General features: G+C 39.7%; 1 protein-coding gene across 1 annotated transcript in view; it reads left to right on the top strand.

Moving 5' to 3' along the window:
• Positions 1–13,127, top strand: part of arhgdig (Rho GDP dissociation inhibitor (GDI) gamma) — a 37,167-nt gene extending 24,040 nt beyond the window's left edge. Inside the window, exons 4-6 of the mRNA XM_084370378.1 lie at positions 6,079–6,152; positions 9,563–9,626; positions 10,128–13,127. Coding sequence (XP_084226504.1) covers positions 6,079–6,152; positions 9,563–9,626; positions 10,128–10,327 — 338 coding nt within the window. The 3' untranslated portion in view covers positions 10,328–13,127. The remainder of the gene's footprint in view (positions 1–6,078; positions 6,153–9,562; positions 9,627–10,127) is intronic.
• The last annotated feature ends 1,705 nt before the right edge of the window (positions 13,128–14,832 follow it).

Genomic DNA, 14,832 nt, shown 5'->3' with positions numbered 1-14,832 from the left:
AAGGCCTCTTTTAGAAGGTCTCGATCGCACTGAATCCAAAGTACCTGTTTATCTAATGAACCTGAATCTCAACAGTGAAGAAAATAGTCTTGTCCACATTTCCCCTGGACAAATGAACATTAGGTTTAAGCTGGATGAATGTGTGTATTCGTGTTGCAGAGCTAAAGAGAAAAAGAGGGATTGCTGGATGCTATTGTGAGAGAAAAGCATCCTTAATCATTAATCTACAGAGTAAGCAGCAGTGTAATAATCGGGCCTGCTGGTGTATCATGTTGCAGTCAGCTAGCCGAGCCGGCACCAGACTGGATGTGAAATGGACTTTCCATCGGTGGCTGAATGCATTAGAGACCTCATTATACACTATATGCTGTTACCGATGCAGCATGGTGCTCTCAGTGATGGCAGGCGTTTACTACTCTGTATATGTGTGTGTGTGTGTTCATGTTAGAGAAAGAGAGAAGAAGGGACAGCAAAACACAGGGAGAGATACATTGCACCATAGTAGACAGAATTGTAGACGACACTTTCTGCACACTTGACTGATTGTCCCTTCTGAGACCTTTCACATCACAGAGGTTGTTTGGGTGCGTGTTTCAGCCTCAGCTTCTCAGTTCACAACTGCTCCCTCGTGCACTCAGATGGTGTGAACTGTCTGAGTACATCAAACCTCTGACTCTGTGTCAACACAGACAACGACTGGACAGGTGGTGCTCGGAGCATCTGCTCTCTGCTCCACTACAGTACAATTCATATTATATTGTTTTGTATGTCCGCACTTTTTTACAGTAAAAGAGCCACTGAAGATCAACCAAAACAGAGTGTGTGGTTTTGTTCCTATAAACTGCTGTAATGGTGGGTTCAAACTGTTATTAGCCAAACCAAACCGAAAACGGGTGTCGGTCATGACCATTGATGATTTAATCCCATCTAGTGCATGATTTTGGCGTTCTACGATGTGTTCTAAACGTTGACCAATAGGAGCGCAGAGCACTCTTTCATGCACAACTGTAAACAATGGCTTACTTTACTTTTCTTTTAAAGGCTTTTTGAACAGAAGACAGGCAGTATAGGGACACCATTGTTGTTGTCTCTGGAAGTTAGTCTCTAGCACCTCCTTCCCAATGACATCATGCCTGTCATGAAAGACGGCAAAGTTTTGATTGGTTTGGGTCACAGCAAGAATTTATCACTTTATCATCGCCTAATCTGACAAAGTGACCATTGTAAGAGACCAAAATATCTTGTCACCTGGCATAAAAATCTATCCCACAATCTTTAAGGTGCAATATGTAAGAAATGGCCACCTGTAAAATTCATACTCACAACAAAAGTTGGGGGAGCATATTGCCATAAGAACAGCTAAGTCCTGCTAACTGTAGCTGCCGTTAGCTAATTAGCTCAGTTAGCCATATAGCTAGTGGTCCAGACTGGTGGTTCGGAGCATCAGGAGACTGTTGTTGTTTACATCACTATAGCAAGAGCTTTGGACAGGGACGGGGCTAGCTGGTTAGCATGCTAACTTCAATAGATATCTTAACAACACAATGAACAGACATCATAACGCCAAAACTGTTCACTCCTCACATTCTGTTGATAATTTTAGTTTTTTAAATTTGTTTTCAACTTGAATTCTTACATATTGTACCTTTAATTATTATATACAATTCAGGCTCATTTTATTGCTTTGGTTGTTTTTGTGCATCAATGTTCAGACCAGGAAACGCAGCCAGCCATGAAGCCGTGAGGGCCGACTGTAAATTTGCTCACAATACCCATCGTAAACCCATCACAGAATGACGTTTTTATTCTGTACTGATGTTGTGCACACTCACTTTTCCTGTGCACTGAGGGATTATTACAGTGACTCTAAGATGTAAAACTCTCTGTTTTAACTGCAAATGAAGCTTAGAAGTTTAGATAATCTGGCTACAACCAGTCTGACCACTCTCATTTTTCTTGCCTCACCTCATTTTCTGCCTGACATGACACTTGCTCTTCCCCGTTGTGAATTCATCCCAGCCAGTACATCACTACCTTTTAATCAGCACTGCTGCTGAACTGTGACTTAAGTTTTAGATTTATTCTTGCTCTCAAGAAATTACAGTTCCTTTGTCATTTCAGTTGCTGCTTTTGTTTAGATAAATGGCCTGAATGTTGATGCACTGAAACATAAAAAACACTTTGCTTCAGGCTGAGCTGATGGCACAAAAACAACTTTTAATGTGTTTCCACGTCTCAGTGGATACAGCAGTAGAACTTGCCGGAAGTACCGTATATTGTAAACACAATACTGTTCAGGTAACACTGTACATTAAACATCAGATTTGAAAATTGTGCCATTTTATTACAAAACATTTGCTCGAGCCATATTTTATTTTTATTTTTTTATTCTATGTCTCACTTGATGACACACTGCACAACCATATTTCCATGCTATAAGTTTTAACACCACACTGTGGTCTATGATATATAGTGTGTCAGATACTGTACTGTGTGGCCCGCTGCCAGACCGCACTATACCAGACATTATCCTCGACTGTGACTTCTCAGCGCTCCGGTGCCCTAAATGTAAGCACTGGCTTTGTTAAACTTTCATGTTCCCTCAGGGTTGTTTTGCTGAGCACGCATACCGCTACACATTTAGTCACACTCATCACACATCTCTACCCCACATTTATTATGAGCTGTAGGTACAGTATAATGTTAGTCATATGTGACCACTTGAAGGGGATTTGGTTTATGAAATTCATATAATAATGGGATGAATCTTTTTAAAAGTGAATAGAAAATGTGCAAATTGAATCAAAAGAACTGGATGCTAGTCTCTGAGATGGGAACAGATGAAACCTTCCATGTGCACAAAGCAGAGGAGGAAGAGGATGTTTGGACTACAGGCCAATTTCTAATCTTTCTTTCATATCTGAACTTAATGAAAGATGTCTCCCATAAACTTATTGCTCATTTGTCATCCAAGATTCTTATTGATTTATTTCATTAAATATAATTACTTCACTGAAACTGCAGCAATGAAAGTTGCAGCTTCCCAGCTGACACGAGATCAGACTTAGCTGACTACCCTGTCTGATACGGTTATCAGTACTGTTGGTATTTTGATCAATTATTTAATTAAGTAGTAATATAAGGATGTACCCATTACAAGTAGAGTAAATTTGGAAAAGTGTAGTAATAGATATTTTATAATAATAGAGTTTTACTACTGATGCATTCATGTGCTGGCACCATTTTAGCCACGTTAGCAGCATTGTGTTATTGGATGGATTGCCATGGATTTAAAGACATTGGGATGAATTACGTTGGTGATTCTCTGACTTTTCATCGAGTGCCATCATTAGAACAAAATGTCAGCTTGTCCAATACTTTGTTCTAAGGCATCCACATCAGGCTCAGCTGTACTTTTGGTTTGTTGCTAGTTAGCAGATTGTATCATGCTTACTTAACTACTAACACAACAAAACTAAGATAGTAAATATTATTAGCATTGGCATTGTTTGCATGTTAGCATCTTGTCACTAGCATTTAGCTCAAAGCACCGCTGTGTCTAAGTGCAGCCTCATAGAGCTGCTGGCATGGCTGTGAACTCTTAGGCCCCAATCACAGTCATCACTACAGGCGTGGCTGCTTCAGAGGCAAAACGGCATCGTGCACCATAAAGTCGAGAATTTTTTACCGGTATTTTAGTTTAAAAAAATCAAGAAAAATCAAGAAAAAAATAAACAATGCAAAGAAATAAGAGTTTCAACATTAAGTCACAGACGTCTGTGTATTTTGTTGCAGAGATATCTGCTTAGGTTAAGCAGTGTGACCAAGTGTGACCTCCAGCTGTGTGTTGGTTTGCCTGCGCATGTGCACAGATGAAACCTTCCATGTGCACAAAGCAGAGGAGGAAGAGGATGTTTGGACTACAGGCCAATTTATAATCTTTCGTTCATATCTGAACTTAATGAAAGATGTCTCCTATAAACTTATTGCTCGTTTGCCATCCAAGATTTATTTCATTAAATATAATTACTTCACTGAAACTGCAGCAAAGAAAGTTGCAGCTTACTAATACATAATACTATTATGCCTGTTATTCCTAGTATTTAGAATTTTAAGTTATGAATTTATTGCAGGTTTTACGGTAAATGCATGTCTACTGGTATGCAGCAGCTATACAGAAAAAAATGTATTAGAAAAAGAATTGTGAATTTATGGCGTGTATTGTTGAATAGATCATAATCTAACATGGTATATCATACGTTTTTCAGTCATCCATTCTGTAAAATTTGGGGCTTTGGCTCATGTTAGTACAATCTACACAATACTGCCAAGTGTGAGCTCCAGCTGTGTGTTAAATGTGTAGGTTTGCCTGCGCATGTGCATGTGCATCCCTGCGTGGATAGACATGCATGAAGGCATACTGTGTGTGTGTGTGTGTGTGTGTGTGTGTGTGTGTGTGTGTGTGTGTGTGTGTGTGTGTGTCTGTGCCTGTGAGGAGAACAGGTAGACAGCTCTCCACACTGACCTATTTTCTCAGTCAGACGCTCCCAGGGGAGGCCAGCATCTTTTCTTTTCTCTCTCTTCGTCTCCTGAGACGGGAGAAAAAGGAGGAGGAGGAGGAGACGAATCAGAGGGAGGAGACGGTAGAGCAGAGTCACGTACCACAGTTCATAGAGGGAGATAGACTGAATGAAATGAGGCTGAGACAGAGATGGAGCAGTGTATAATGTCGCTGAGGAACAGCTTCATTATCTCGATAACATGCATTTTTGATTTTATCTAATGGGGAGTTTCAAGTGTTTCATGAGGTGGTGTAACGCTACCAAACCTCAGGGGGACGTGTGGATTCTTAATCAAAGTGAGAACAGTCTGTCGACATAAGCAGAGTTGGGAGACTATCATCATGCTTTCTTGGAGGCTTTTACTTAAAATGCCACAAGTGCATATATTTTTAATATGGGTGACACCAGAAGGAATCAAACCTCTAACCCTGTACAGAGATCTTCTGAGGGAGAGATGTACTCTGTTTGTGTGTGTATGTGTGTGTGTGTGTGTGTGTGTGTGTGTGTGATCTGTAGGCCACTTCCTTTCTTTGCCCGATCTGTCTTCTTCTACACATCACTGCTGTCTGTTTTTATTCACCTCATTCCTCTATCTCTCCTTCATCTCCTCCTCCTCCTCCTCCTCGCCGCCTTCCTCTGTTTCTCTCCATCCATTAGGAAGCACTCAGGCCTGATGGTCGGGTTTAAATTGAGATATAAAGTGATTAGGCAGTGGATGCAATTTTTGATTGTGATGTGCTTTCACAATGGTCCAGGATGCTTCTTCCCCCCTTCAGTATGAACCCATTCAACCCCAAAGCACAACAAAGACAGTTTCATTGTCCAAAGAAGATATTCTGGTTTTAGAGTTACTGGGGCATGAATGCCAACTTAAGATATGACTTAAACTCTTCTTATTTAGCTGAAAACATGAAAATGCTTTGAGTCTTTATATATATGAACAATTTTTCATGATGCAGTTAGCCCTGTTCATCATATTGTACATGACTAAACAGCTGCTATCATATTAAACTTAACCTAGAATTATTAATGGCTTTCAAGATTGAAACATTTTCATATATTTTTTTTGTGTTTTAAGTTAGTAAGTTATTAACTTAATCTATTCTAATAATGATGCAACTTTTTTATTCCTCTAAAAGCAATATGGAAATGGAAACGAATGAGGCAGAGTGGATTAAAAAAGGGCTAAAAATAAATAAAATAATTGAATATATATATATATATATATATGAATATAGACAAAAATAAATGAACAAATGAGTAATGAGCATATACATTAATAAATATATATATTTTATTAACTGTCTTTTATATTTTTTTGTTCTTATATTTATTGCTTTTTTTCCACATTTGTTTTCCTCCTTGTACAGATGTATTTGTTTTTTATGGCACCTCTGTGACTCCACAGTGAAACAGCAGCAGTGTGATCAAACTGTGAGTCATTTTGACCTGCTGCATCAGGTGATGTCATACGTGTAAACCGATGAGTAATGTTTTGTTGTTTGTTTGTTTGCAGACCTTCAAGCTCTGAAGGAGAAGACCCTCGTCTTAAAGGAAGGAGTGACATACAGACTAAAGATAGACTTCAAGGTAAGATGGGTGGATGTGGTCACACAGGAGAGGTTTACTGTATTACAATATAGATTGAATGAACAAACAGATGATCAGGTATTTACTGTAAGTGATAAGAGAAAGAAGGGGAGAGAGAGAGAGAGAGAGAGAGAGAGAGAGAGAGTGCTGAGTAAGCCACCATGTACAATGAAATCAGACCACAATATCAAACAAGGCCATTATCATATTTAATGAGCCCTTTCGGTGCTCTTTCGTTTTATAGTGCCAGTAAGGAATAATGCTGGTGAAGCAACTCTGTCAGCATGTTAGTTGCTCAACTCTGACAATTGATTATCTTTTACATTTCTAAAATTAGGGAGTGAGTCCGTTAAATTTAATTGATTTTAGCCAAGCTAGCGACATGGCGCCATGGATGACACTGTCAGTCTGTCCGTCCAGCTCTTGGGTCCAGAGGAGGGTTGTTAAAAAGTACCCTTAAGATATCGTGTTGAAAATATCTTTAAATATCTAATATAAACTGCACCGGAGTACATGGAAAGTATTTTCTTTGGCAATAAATGCACTTAAGTGTCAAAAGTTAAAGTAAATGTTACATTTATTAACATAATATTTGTATATATTTATATTTGCTGTATTTTTGTTCTTTTCGTTGTTTTTATGGTTTGATGTTTTAATCAATCTCACTTGGTGAGCACCTTGTGCCTTTGCTCTGTAAAAGGTAGATAAAAAATGTTTTGCAGTGAAGTTAAGTACTTGAGTAAATGTACTTAGTTACTATTGGACAGATTTCCATGAAATGTGGCCCAGATATGCACGGTGCCCAGGAGGAACCTTAGCAACTTTGGTGATCCCCTAACTTATCACATGAGGATTTTACTCATCCTGTGAAATATATCAAAAACTTCTGAATAGATGGGCACAAACCTTTTGGTATACTGACATTCAAAGCCCCCAAAGGACAAGTCCTTATGAGGTTCACATTGGTCGTTTTCAGTGAAAAATCTCTGCAACAGTTAGTTGGATTGCTATGAAATTTCGTTTACCAGTTTACATTCATGTTACCCTAAGGATGAAAACAAATCACTTTGATGACTTTTCCTTCAGCGCCATCATCAGGTCAAAACTGAAATCTGTGCAATACTTTGATTATGCACCTTCAGCTGTAGTTTGTGCTAAGTGCCAATTAGCAAATGGTTGCACACTAAGCATTGATCCAACTGTAAGAAAGGTAGAAAAGAGCAAAAGTCCAGCACAGTAGCCTGCACAACCACAGCGAGGGTAGGGTCAGTACCACCTCCTGCTCCTGTTTGCCAACAACTCACAACTCACCAAACTGATAAAGAAAGTTACAATTCCTAATTTTCTCACCGACAACAGGCCTGAATCGTGACCAGTTCACCTTTAACATAGACAGAACTGCTTTTTTCTACTGTTTTCTGGTGTGATAGCTAAAAGGAAAAATCATTGATAGCTCTGATTCAAACGTAAAACTCTCATCATTGACTATAACTGTCAACTAACTGCTCCCTCCCGGCCTCTCTCCATATCAACTTCTGACTTTTTCCTCTTCTCCCTTGCGTTCTTTCTCTCCTTTTTCTCTTCATGCCCCGCCTCCGCCTGCACTTGTTACCCTCTCTGTTTTCTCACACCTCCGTCCTCTTCCATCTCCTTCCCTGCTCTGTTACAAATAACCCACTCAATGTAAACACACAGCAGCTTTTTCCCATGCTCTTTACCTCTGTGTCCACTATAAATAATTACAGACTGGGGAGGAAGAAATACTTCTGAAAGGAAATGCAGAGCAGATATCCACGGGAGAAGGAGTGTTGCCAGAGACCAGAGAGGATGTTTATGGGAGATTTATAAGATTACGAATTATTATTATGAATTATTAAATATTTCTATTTCACACAAATAAGACAAATGCACATACAAACAACAATATCGACCACAGAGTGCAGGCTACATCTGCTGGCTGTTTAGAGAGGGAGTTGCCCTCGGGAACTACTATTTAATTCTGTAGTAGCTGATAGTGTTTGTTCATCCTATCTCGAAAATTCAGTGGAGCTGCTGCAAAACACACACACATAGGTTGAATACCTGATTATCTACTGCTTCGGTAATGGCTTGCGAGTGATTCGGGTTGAGGGAAATATTTCTGTACTGGATAGGACAGTAAGAACAGAAGGGGATCAAAATGAGAAAATAGAAAAACCTGAGACGTGAGGAACTTTATTTGGCACAAATGTAAATGTAGATTTGATGGGCAGCTTTTTGTTGAAATCAAGACACGCATAGCTACAGAGAGAAAAGAGGTCAGTGTGGATGTGTGTGTGTGTGTGTGTGTGTGTGTGTGTGTGTGTGTGTGTGTGTGTGTGTGTGTGTGGGTGTGTGTGTCTGAGGTAGTACTCCAGGGACTTGGCCCTGGTGGAAAAGGGAGATGTGCAGAGAATGACCAACAGCTGAGAGACTCCACTGTGTGAGGACACCTGCTGGACAAACTGCTTCACTGCGTCTTTAAACGCAGCCTCATCCAGAACAAAAAAGCTCTTGTGTGTTGATTACACGTTCCCAAAAGAAAGGAAATTGTCAGAACATTTAAACATGTTGTGTTTAGTCACTTAAAAAGTTGTTACAATCTGGATTGACTGTGGATTGCATGGTTAGATTGTTTACTGCAGCTGAAAACTGTATTCAAATAAAGTTATTAAAGGGGCACTCCACTTATTTTACACATGAAGCTGAGTTTTCTTGTCTGTCAGAGTAATACCCAGCCTGTAAGCCTGTAAGAGACTGAAAAAAGGTTTTTTAAGAAGTGGGAATTTAGAGGGCAGGAGATAAAGGAAGCTGTTAAGATGCATTATTGGAAATGTGATATCCAGTGGTTTTGGAGCTTGGAACCATACTAGGGACTAAAAGTCAGGTTATCTCGACCTCCACTGCTTCAGTTTCAATCTTTCTTTTAAAAATGTGCCTCATGTGAGTCCCCAACTTTACGCACCCCTTTAAATATACGGTGTAGTAAAGATGTGCAGAGAAACACATTTTGTGTTGTCTCTGTGTGCAGATGGCATGTTTCATTATGTCCGTGTGGGCTCCTTCCTGGTGCTTCATTTTCCTCCCACAAAAAACACCCAAACACATGTTTTTACGCCTGTTTTTAATATGTGTCAGCCTTGTGATAGACTGGTGAAGCAGTGTATCCCACCCTTTTTTCCCAGTGTGCTGAGAAGAGCAGGATAAAGCGAGTGTAGAAAATGGATGAATCCATGTGTAGCTGTGGTCATAGAGGAATCATAACCTCTAGCAAGGTGATAAATACATGTAATGTCATTTGGGGTTCATGCTAACTCTGGGAGGCCAGTTTTGTTTGTAAGTGATAGAAAAGTCCATGACAAGATTTGATGAAACTGTGTGTGTGTCTGCAGGTGAACAGAGAAATCGTCGCTGGCTTGAAGTACCATCATGTCATCCACAGAAAAGGAATAAAGGGTAAGTTCAATTCAGCCACCGTATGCCAAATGTAATGTACCTTTTGAAGCCTATATACAAGATTACCCATCTAGTTTTTCTTAATGATGCTGATCATAAAGTGACAAAAAGACATAAAGCAACTGAACATCAATCAATGTTGGTTGACATTCATGACTTGCAGTTTGACTGAATACCCTTAAAAACAGATAACGATAAGTGTGACGAGGCATCCATCATGTGTGCTGTTGCAGGAGTAGAGCGGAACATCAGTTGCTGCGTCTGACAAAAAGAAGGAATGCAAACCGTTTATGACCTACAGTCTCCCAATTTATACCTCAAATGTATCCTGCATGCAACTGAATGTACCTTTAACATCTGTAACCAAGTATGATGATTATATTTTTCATCAGGAATGTGTAAAATGGGTGGAGCTTCACTTTAAATCCAAAATCTAATGTTTAGCACTTTGATAGATCCGGGCTCTGTTCACTGAGTGTCCATTTTGTGTCTGTCCTGCAGTGAACAAGGTGTCACACATGGTGGGCAGTTACGGCCCAAAGGCAGAGGAGCATGAGTTTCTGGGCCCGGTTGATGAGGCACCCAAAGGCATGATGTCACGCGGCTACTACGGGGTCCATTCCCGCTTCATCGACGACGACAAGAACCTCTACTTGGACTGGGAGTGGAACCTCAATGTCAAGAAGGACTGGGATCAATAGAGAGAGAGAGATGATGCTACTCTTACCTTCTTGCACCCTTTTCTTCACCTCCGTCTTTTCCTTCCCCTCTGTTGCCCTGTGAGAGCGGCCTTGCAATGGCCCAAGACAGGAAGCTCTCCTCCTCTTCCTCCTTATTCTCCTCTTCTACCTTTTTCTTCTTCGTCTGTTTAATGCAGGTGTCCTGAAACCAGACAGGGACCTTTAGAGAAGAGAAACCCCCCCTCTCTCTGCCTTCTGTCCCTGCAGTTATATTATTATTTTATTCATCCATGTGGAGTCGTCCACATGACGAGGCTTCTGGGATGATAAGCCTCCCTTTTCATTTAGTATCATTCTTCTGTCTCCCACCCTTCCTTCTCATCCTTTCGTGTATCCCTGCCTTCATAAAGCAGCAGTGGAGGTTCTGCAAAGATGATTAAAGGAAGTCAGTCTGAGGCACAAAGGGAAATACAATATATACAATGCATAATTACAAACATTCAATATCTGTCAAACAGACTTTTCCAAAGAGAAGAGATGAAATATGTAAATACAGAGTGCATTAGTTAAAAGTTTAAGGGTAAAAGAGAGCTGAGAGGAGGGCGGAGAGGAGTGACATGAGGCAAAGATACTGTATCAGATTAAAGGGGCAGGCGCATGCCGGTGGGAATTAAGTTGTTCAGGTTTAGCTGGCTGAATTTTCTCGCTCACCAACAGGTTCAATAGTTGGAGCTGCAGCAGGGGCTGTGGCTGGGTTTTCCTCCACCTGTTTCTTTTTGCAGATTAAAGAAAAAACTGAGTGGAAATGCTGAAAATCGGAAAAGAAATATTGAAAATCACAAAAAGGTTTTTACCCCTGGCTGAGTCAAAGTGCAACGGAAACACACGTAGAGGATTAATGTGATTTAAACATCCACTGAAGCTTCTGCTTTACCGGCGAGATGAAATAAAGTGGAAAAAATCAGATGTGGAGGTTTAACGTTCTTCTAATTATACAAGAAACAAACAGAAATGCCATATTAACATTATATTTTCTACACTGTTTCCACCATTTGAGGTTTGCGCCCTCTTCTTCTGCAGTGTCTCAGTGGAACCCAACTGGACAATTCGTGACCGATCCGCTCTACGATGTACGAGTGGTTAGGGTTAGAATCACCCATAAGCCAGGCATTAGCATCCGACCTGCACACATGTGTAGAATGGATCAATAGTGGATGGAAATGCGCAATAACTCACTTTTTTTGCCAATTTTCTCAAAGATTCTGTTAAAATGTGCGCTACATTTGTAAGGAAACCTGGCTGGTTCATGGAGCAGTTATAGTACTGTAAAACAATTAGCATCTGATCGCACCCTTCGCATCAGAATTCATATACCTACCATCAGTCATAAGTCAAATCTGAACACGCAGACATGATAAACATTATTACATTCAGAGTGACTAAGCCTTTCCGACGATATCATTGTCTCCAATGTCCATCCTCAACAAACGTCCATGAATCCACTTAGAAATCGTATAAAAGGACTTTTCTTATGACTTGCCTGAGAATCATCATGTTTTTACAGTTTCTGAATGTGAAAGTGCTCCTGTGACAGCTGTGTAATGGGTGCACTGAAGACTAATTTAGGATATTTTTTAGCTGTGCCAATTTCTTGACTAATACATTATGGGAACTGTAGTTCCAAAACTTAAGGCACGATTTTTTCCCCCCAAATAGCAGCGAGAAAGAGAATAATAGTAGAGGTGAAAAATACATTTGTCTCAGTTTTGTTCTACACTGTCAGCCCTCTGGTTTAGATTATATTCTGTTGGTCGCAGCATATCTTTTTAACCCATGTCATAGGGTTTAGATTAATTGGTCTGTTCAGTAACTAAGTTAAGGTGTTCAGTCAAACATGCGAATACTTTTAAAATATCACAGGAAATCATCAACTCTACAAGGAATAAAATAATACTTTGAAATTATATATAAAAATGACTCTCTAATTATCTGAATATTGTCTTATCAAACCATTAATTAACTGTGAAGAGGAGATGCATCACCTCTCAAGATCTTTGACTTGTGTTTTTTCAAATTTAAACATGGTGTGTCGTGACATTGAAGTTTGCTTTCAGAGCACCTGTCTTCTCGAGTCTTTGTGGAGCTTTTTGAAAGAGCAGACCAATTAAAGACTGTAACTGAACTGTGCATATTGTAGAAAGACGTGCATGTATGTCCTTTAGGATTTGAAACTCTTCGCTCAGTGAAAAAAAAAAGAACAAAATTAGCCCTTTCTAAACCTCTCTCGTGTACCAGGGACAGAAGATGTGAATAAGATTCTGCTTTGAACATTAATGAAACATTTTCAGATGGTAGCTGAAAGCGACAGTCTAAAACGTATATCAAGGGATGAAGTAATTGTCCTTAAAAAATAAGAAATATCATTATTGTGTTAAGTCTTTAGATATGATATTGTCATTGTTGCTGAACATATTGAACATTGAAATACCATTTGAAATCGTTGTGATCTAAGACTAACTGTAAATGTTGGCTTGTTGGGTGTTGCATGGTTTAGCAAGATTCTCTCTTCCTTTTTTTACGACTTTATTGTAAAATTTAATGTGATTTTGAAAAAATAAGATACTGACGCAATATCCAGATGTCAATGGTTGCCATATATTGCAGGTACAGTATATCCAGGGATATTTTTAAAGGCACAGATAGCTGGAAACATTTGTCTGTGTCTCATGCCCCAGCCTGTAACGATCAAGTGCTGCATCCGCAAATATTGGTGTCAACTCTAGTATCCTGTATCTTTTAATAAAGGCAATTCAAACAACCAGTATGTCTCTCATTTATCATTTTCTACCTACTCAGCAGATTAGGAAGGGAAACATATCACTTCAAATGACAAAATCTGACTCATATTGAATACTTTTGTAGTTCTGTGACTCGTAACTAAATCAAATGTAAGTAATTTTTGCTGTCTTGAACTATTTCCACGCTACAACATGAAGAGAAATGACCAAACAAGGCAAACGAGAGCTTAAACTTTTAATTTCTTGTTTAATAATAAGAACACGATGTCTTAGTTTTAAAGCAGTACTGTGGGAAATGCACCTTCTTGCCATGAGTTATAAGGAGATGATACCAGGTACTCTAATATCACTCAGTTAAATCAGTCAGTCAGTTAGCTTAGCTTAGCTTAGCTTGTAACATTCATTACTTGTTTAAAAACGTGGAAAAAATAGGCTTAAAGTTGGGTCTGTTTAAGTAGTGCGCTTTCAAAGCGCTAGTAGGTGAATTCTGTTATATTTGTTCAGATTTGTTCAAGCTGTTTCCCCCTAATTAACCTCTTTATGCTGTGCTAAGCTAAGCTAACCAACTGCTGCTGTAGCTTCATATTCAGCGGACTTAAAGGAACTTTTAATTTTAATGCTGATGCCATGTGTTAAAAAAATCGACAAAAATAATGTTCCTTGTCGCTGCTTTAACTATAAAGATGTAAGAGTGGTATCAATCTTCTCATCTAAGATGTATATTTCTGGAAATGAAACTATTAGCTGAGTGTTTTTGTGTGTTCGCTTTGTGAAAGCATTTGACAGTGAGGCAGGTGATAGTTTGGCACCTGCTTAAAGGGATGTCAAGTAGCTTTTAATCTCCCAATCCGCCAATCAACAGCAGCTAAAACCACAGACAATTAAGTTAATAACATTTTTACTTGCACAGACTGTCCCTTGATGCCATTTATGACATGTGACTCATGAAGAGCACTAGAAAATGCAGCGACTCAATCAGTTCACATTGTCATTTTGTCCCAGACTTCATGAAAACCATGCTTTAGACCAGGTGAATCCACTGTTCCAGTGTTCTGCTGTCATTTCTGCATTCTTAAAGCTCTTCATCTATGTTTCAGTGTTTCCATCTGTCCTATTCATCTGTGAGCCAGTCCTCCTTGTCGACTGTGGTCCCTGCCGTGGTTGTGTTGTTGCTCCTAAGCGCCTGCTCCAGCAGGGCTCGCTGGGCTTCAGCTGGCAGGTAGAGGAAGAAATAGACCAGGGCCAGCAGCAGCAGGGCCAGCAGCAGAAAGAAGCCCCAGTCTGATGTCATTATAGGCTCCTCACAGCGAGCCTGCAGAAATGACTTCGGCATGGTGACAGATCACAAGACTAGTGGTGTCGCAAGGTGAAAGAGAAGAGTGTCCCAAAGTAACAAAATAAAAAACATTTAAGGGCAAAAAAGAGTGAGATGTCCACAGTTTATTATATCACACCTTCAGCCTGAAAGCTCCAGACTGCCCGTATAATCACGCCTGTGGAGGAATCAAACGATAGCAGTCCGTGAGACACAGCTCGTATTATAGACACCTTTATCAGTCTGGTTCCAGTTCTCTACCAAGCTTTTAAACTCCTCAATAGATCCAAAGAGCACAAAGGATGTAGTCCAACATGGAGAAAATCACCTTGGATTCCATGAAGTCAGCAAAATCCAGACATGAAGTACGACATCCAGGCGGGTTTTCATTCAGAAAGCCTTCCTCTAGTCTC

Source organism: Pagrus pagrus, assembly GCF_965226575.1.
Source record: "Pagrus pagrus genome assembly, chromosome: 13".
Classification (NCBI taxonomy): Eukaryota; Metazoa; Chordata; class Actinopteri; order Spariformes; family Sparidae; genus Pagrus; species Pagrus pagrus.
Note: the sequence above shows the minus strand (reverse complement) of the source record. Positions and strands in the feature narration are given on the sequence as shown.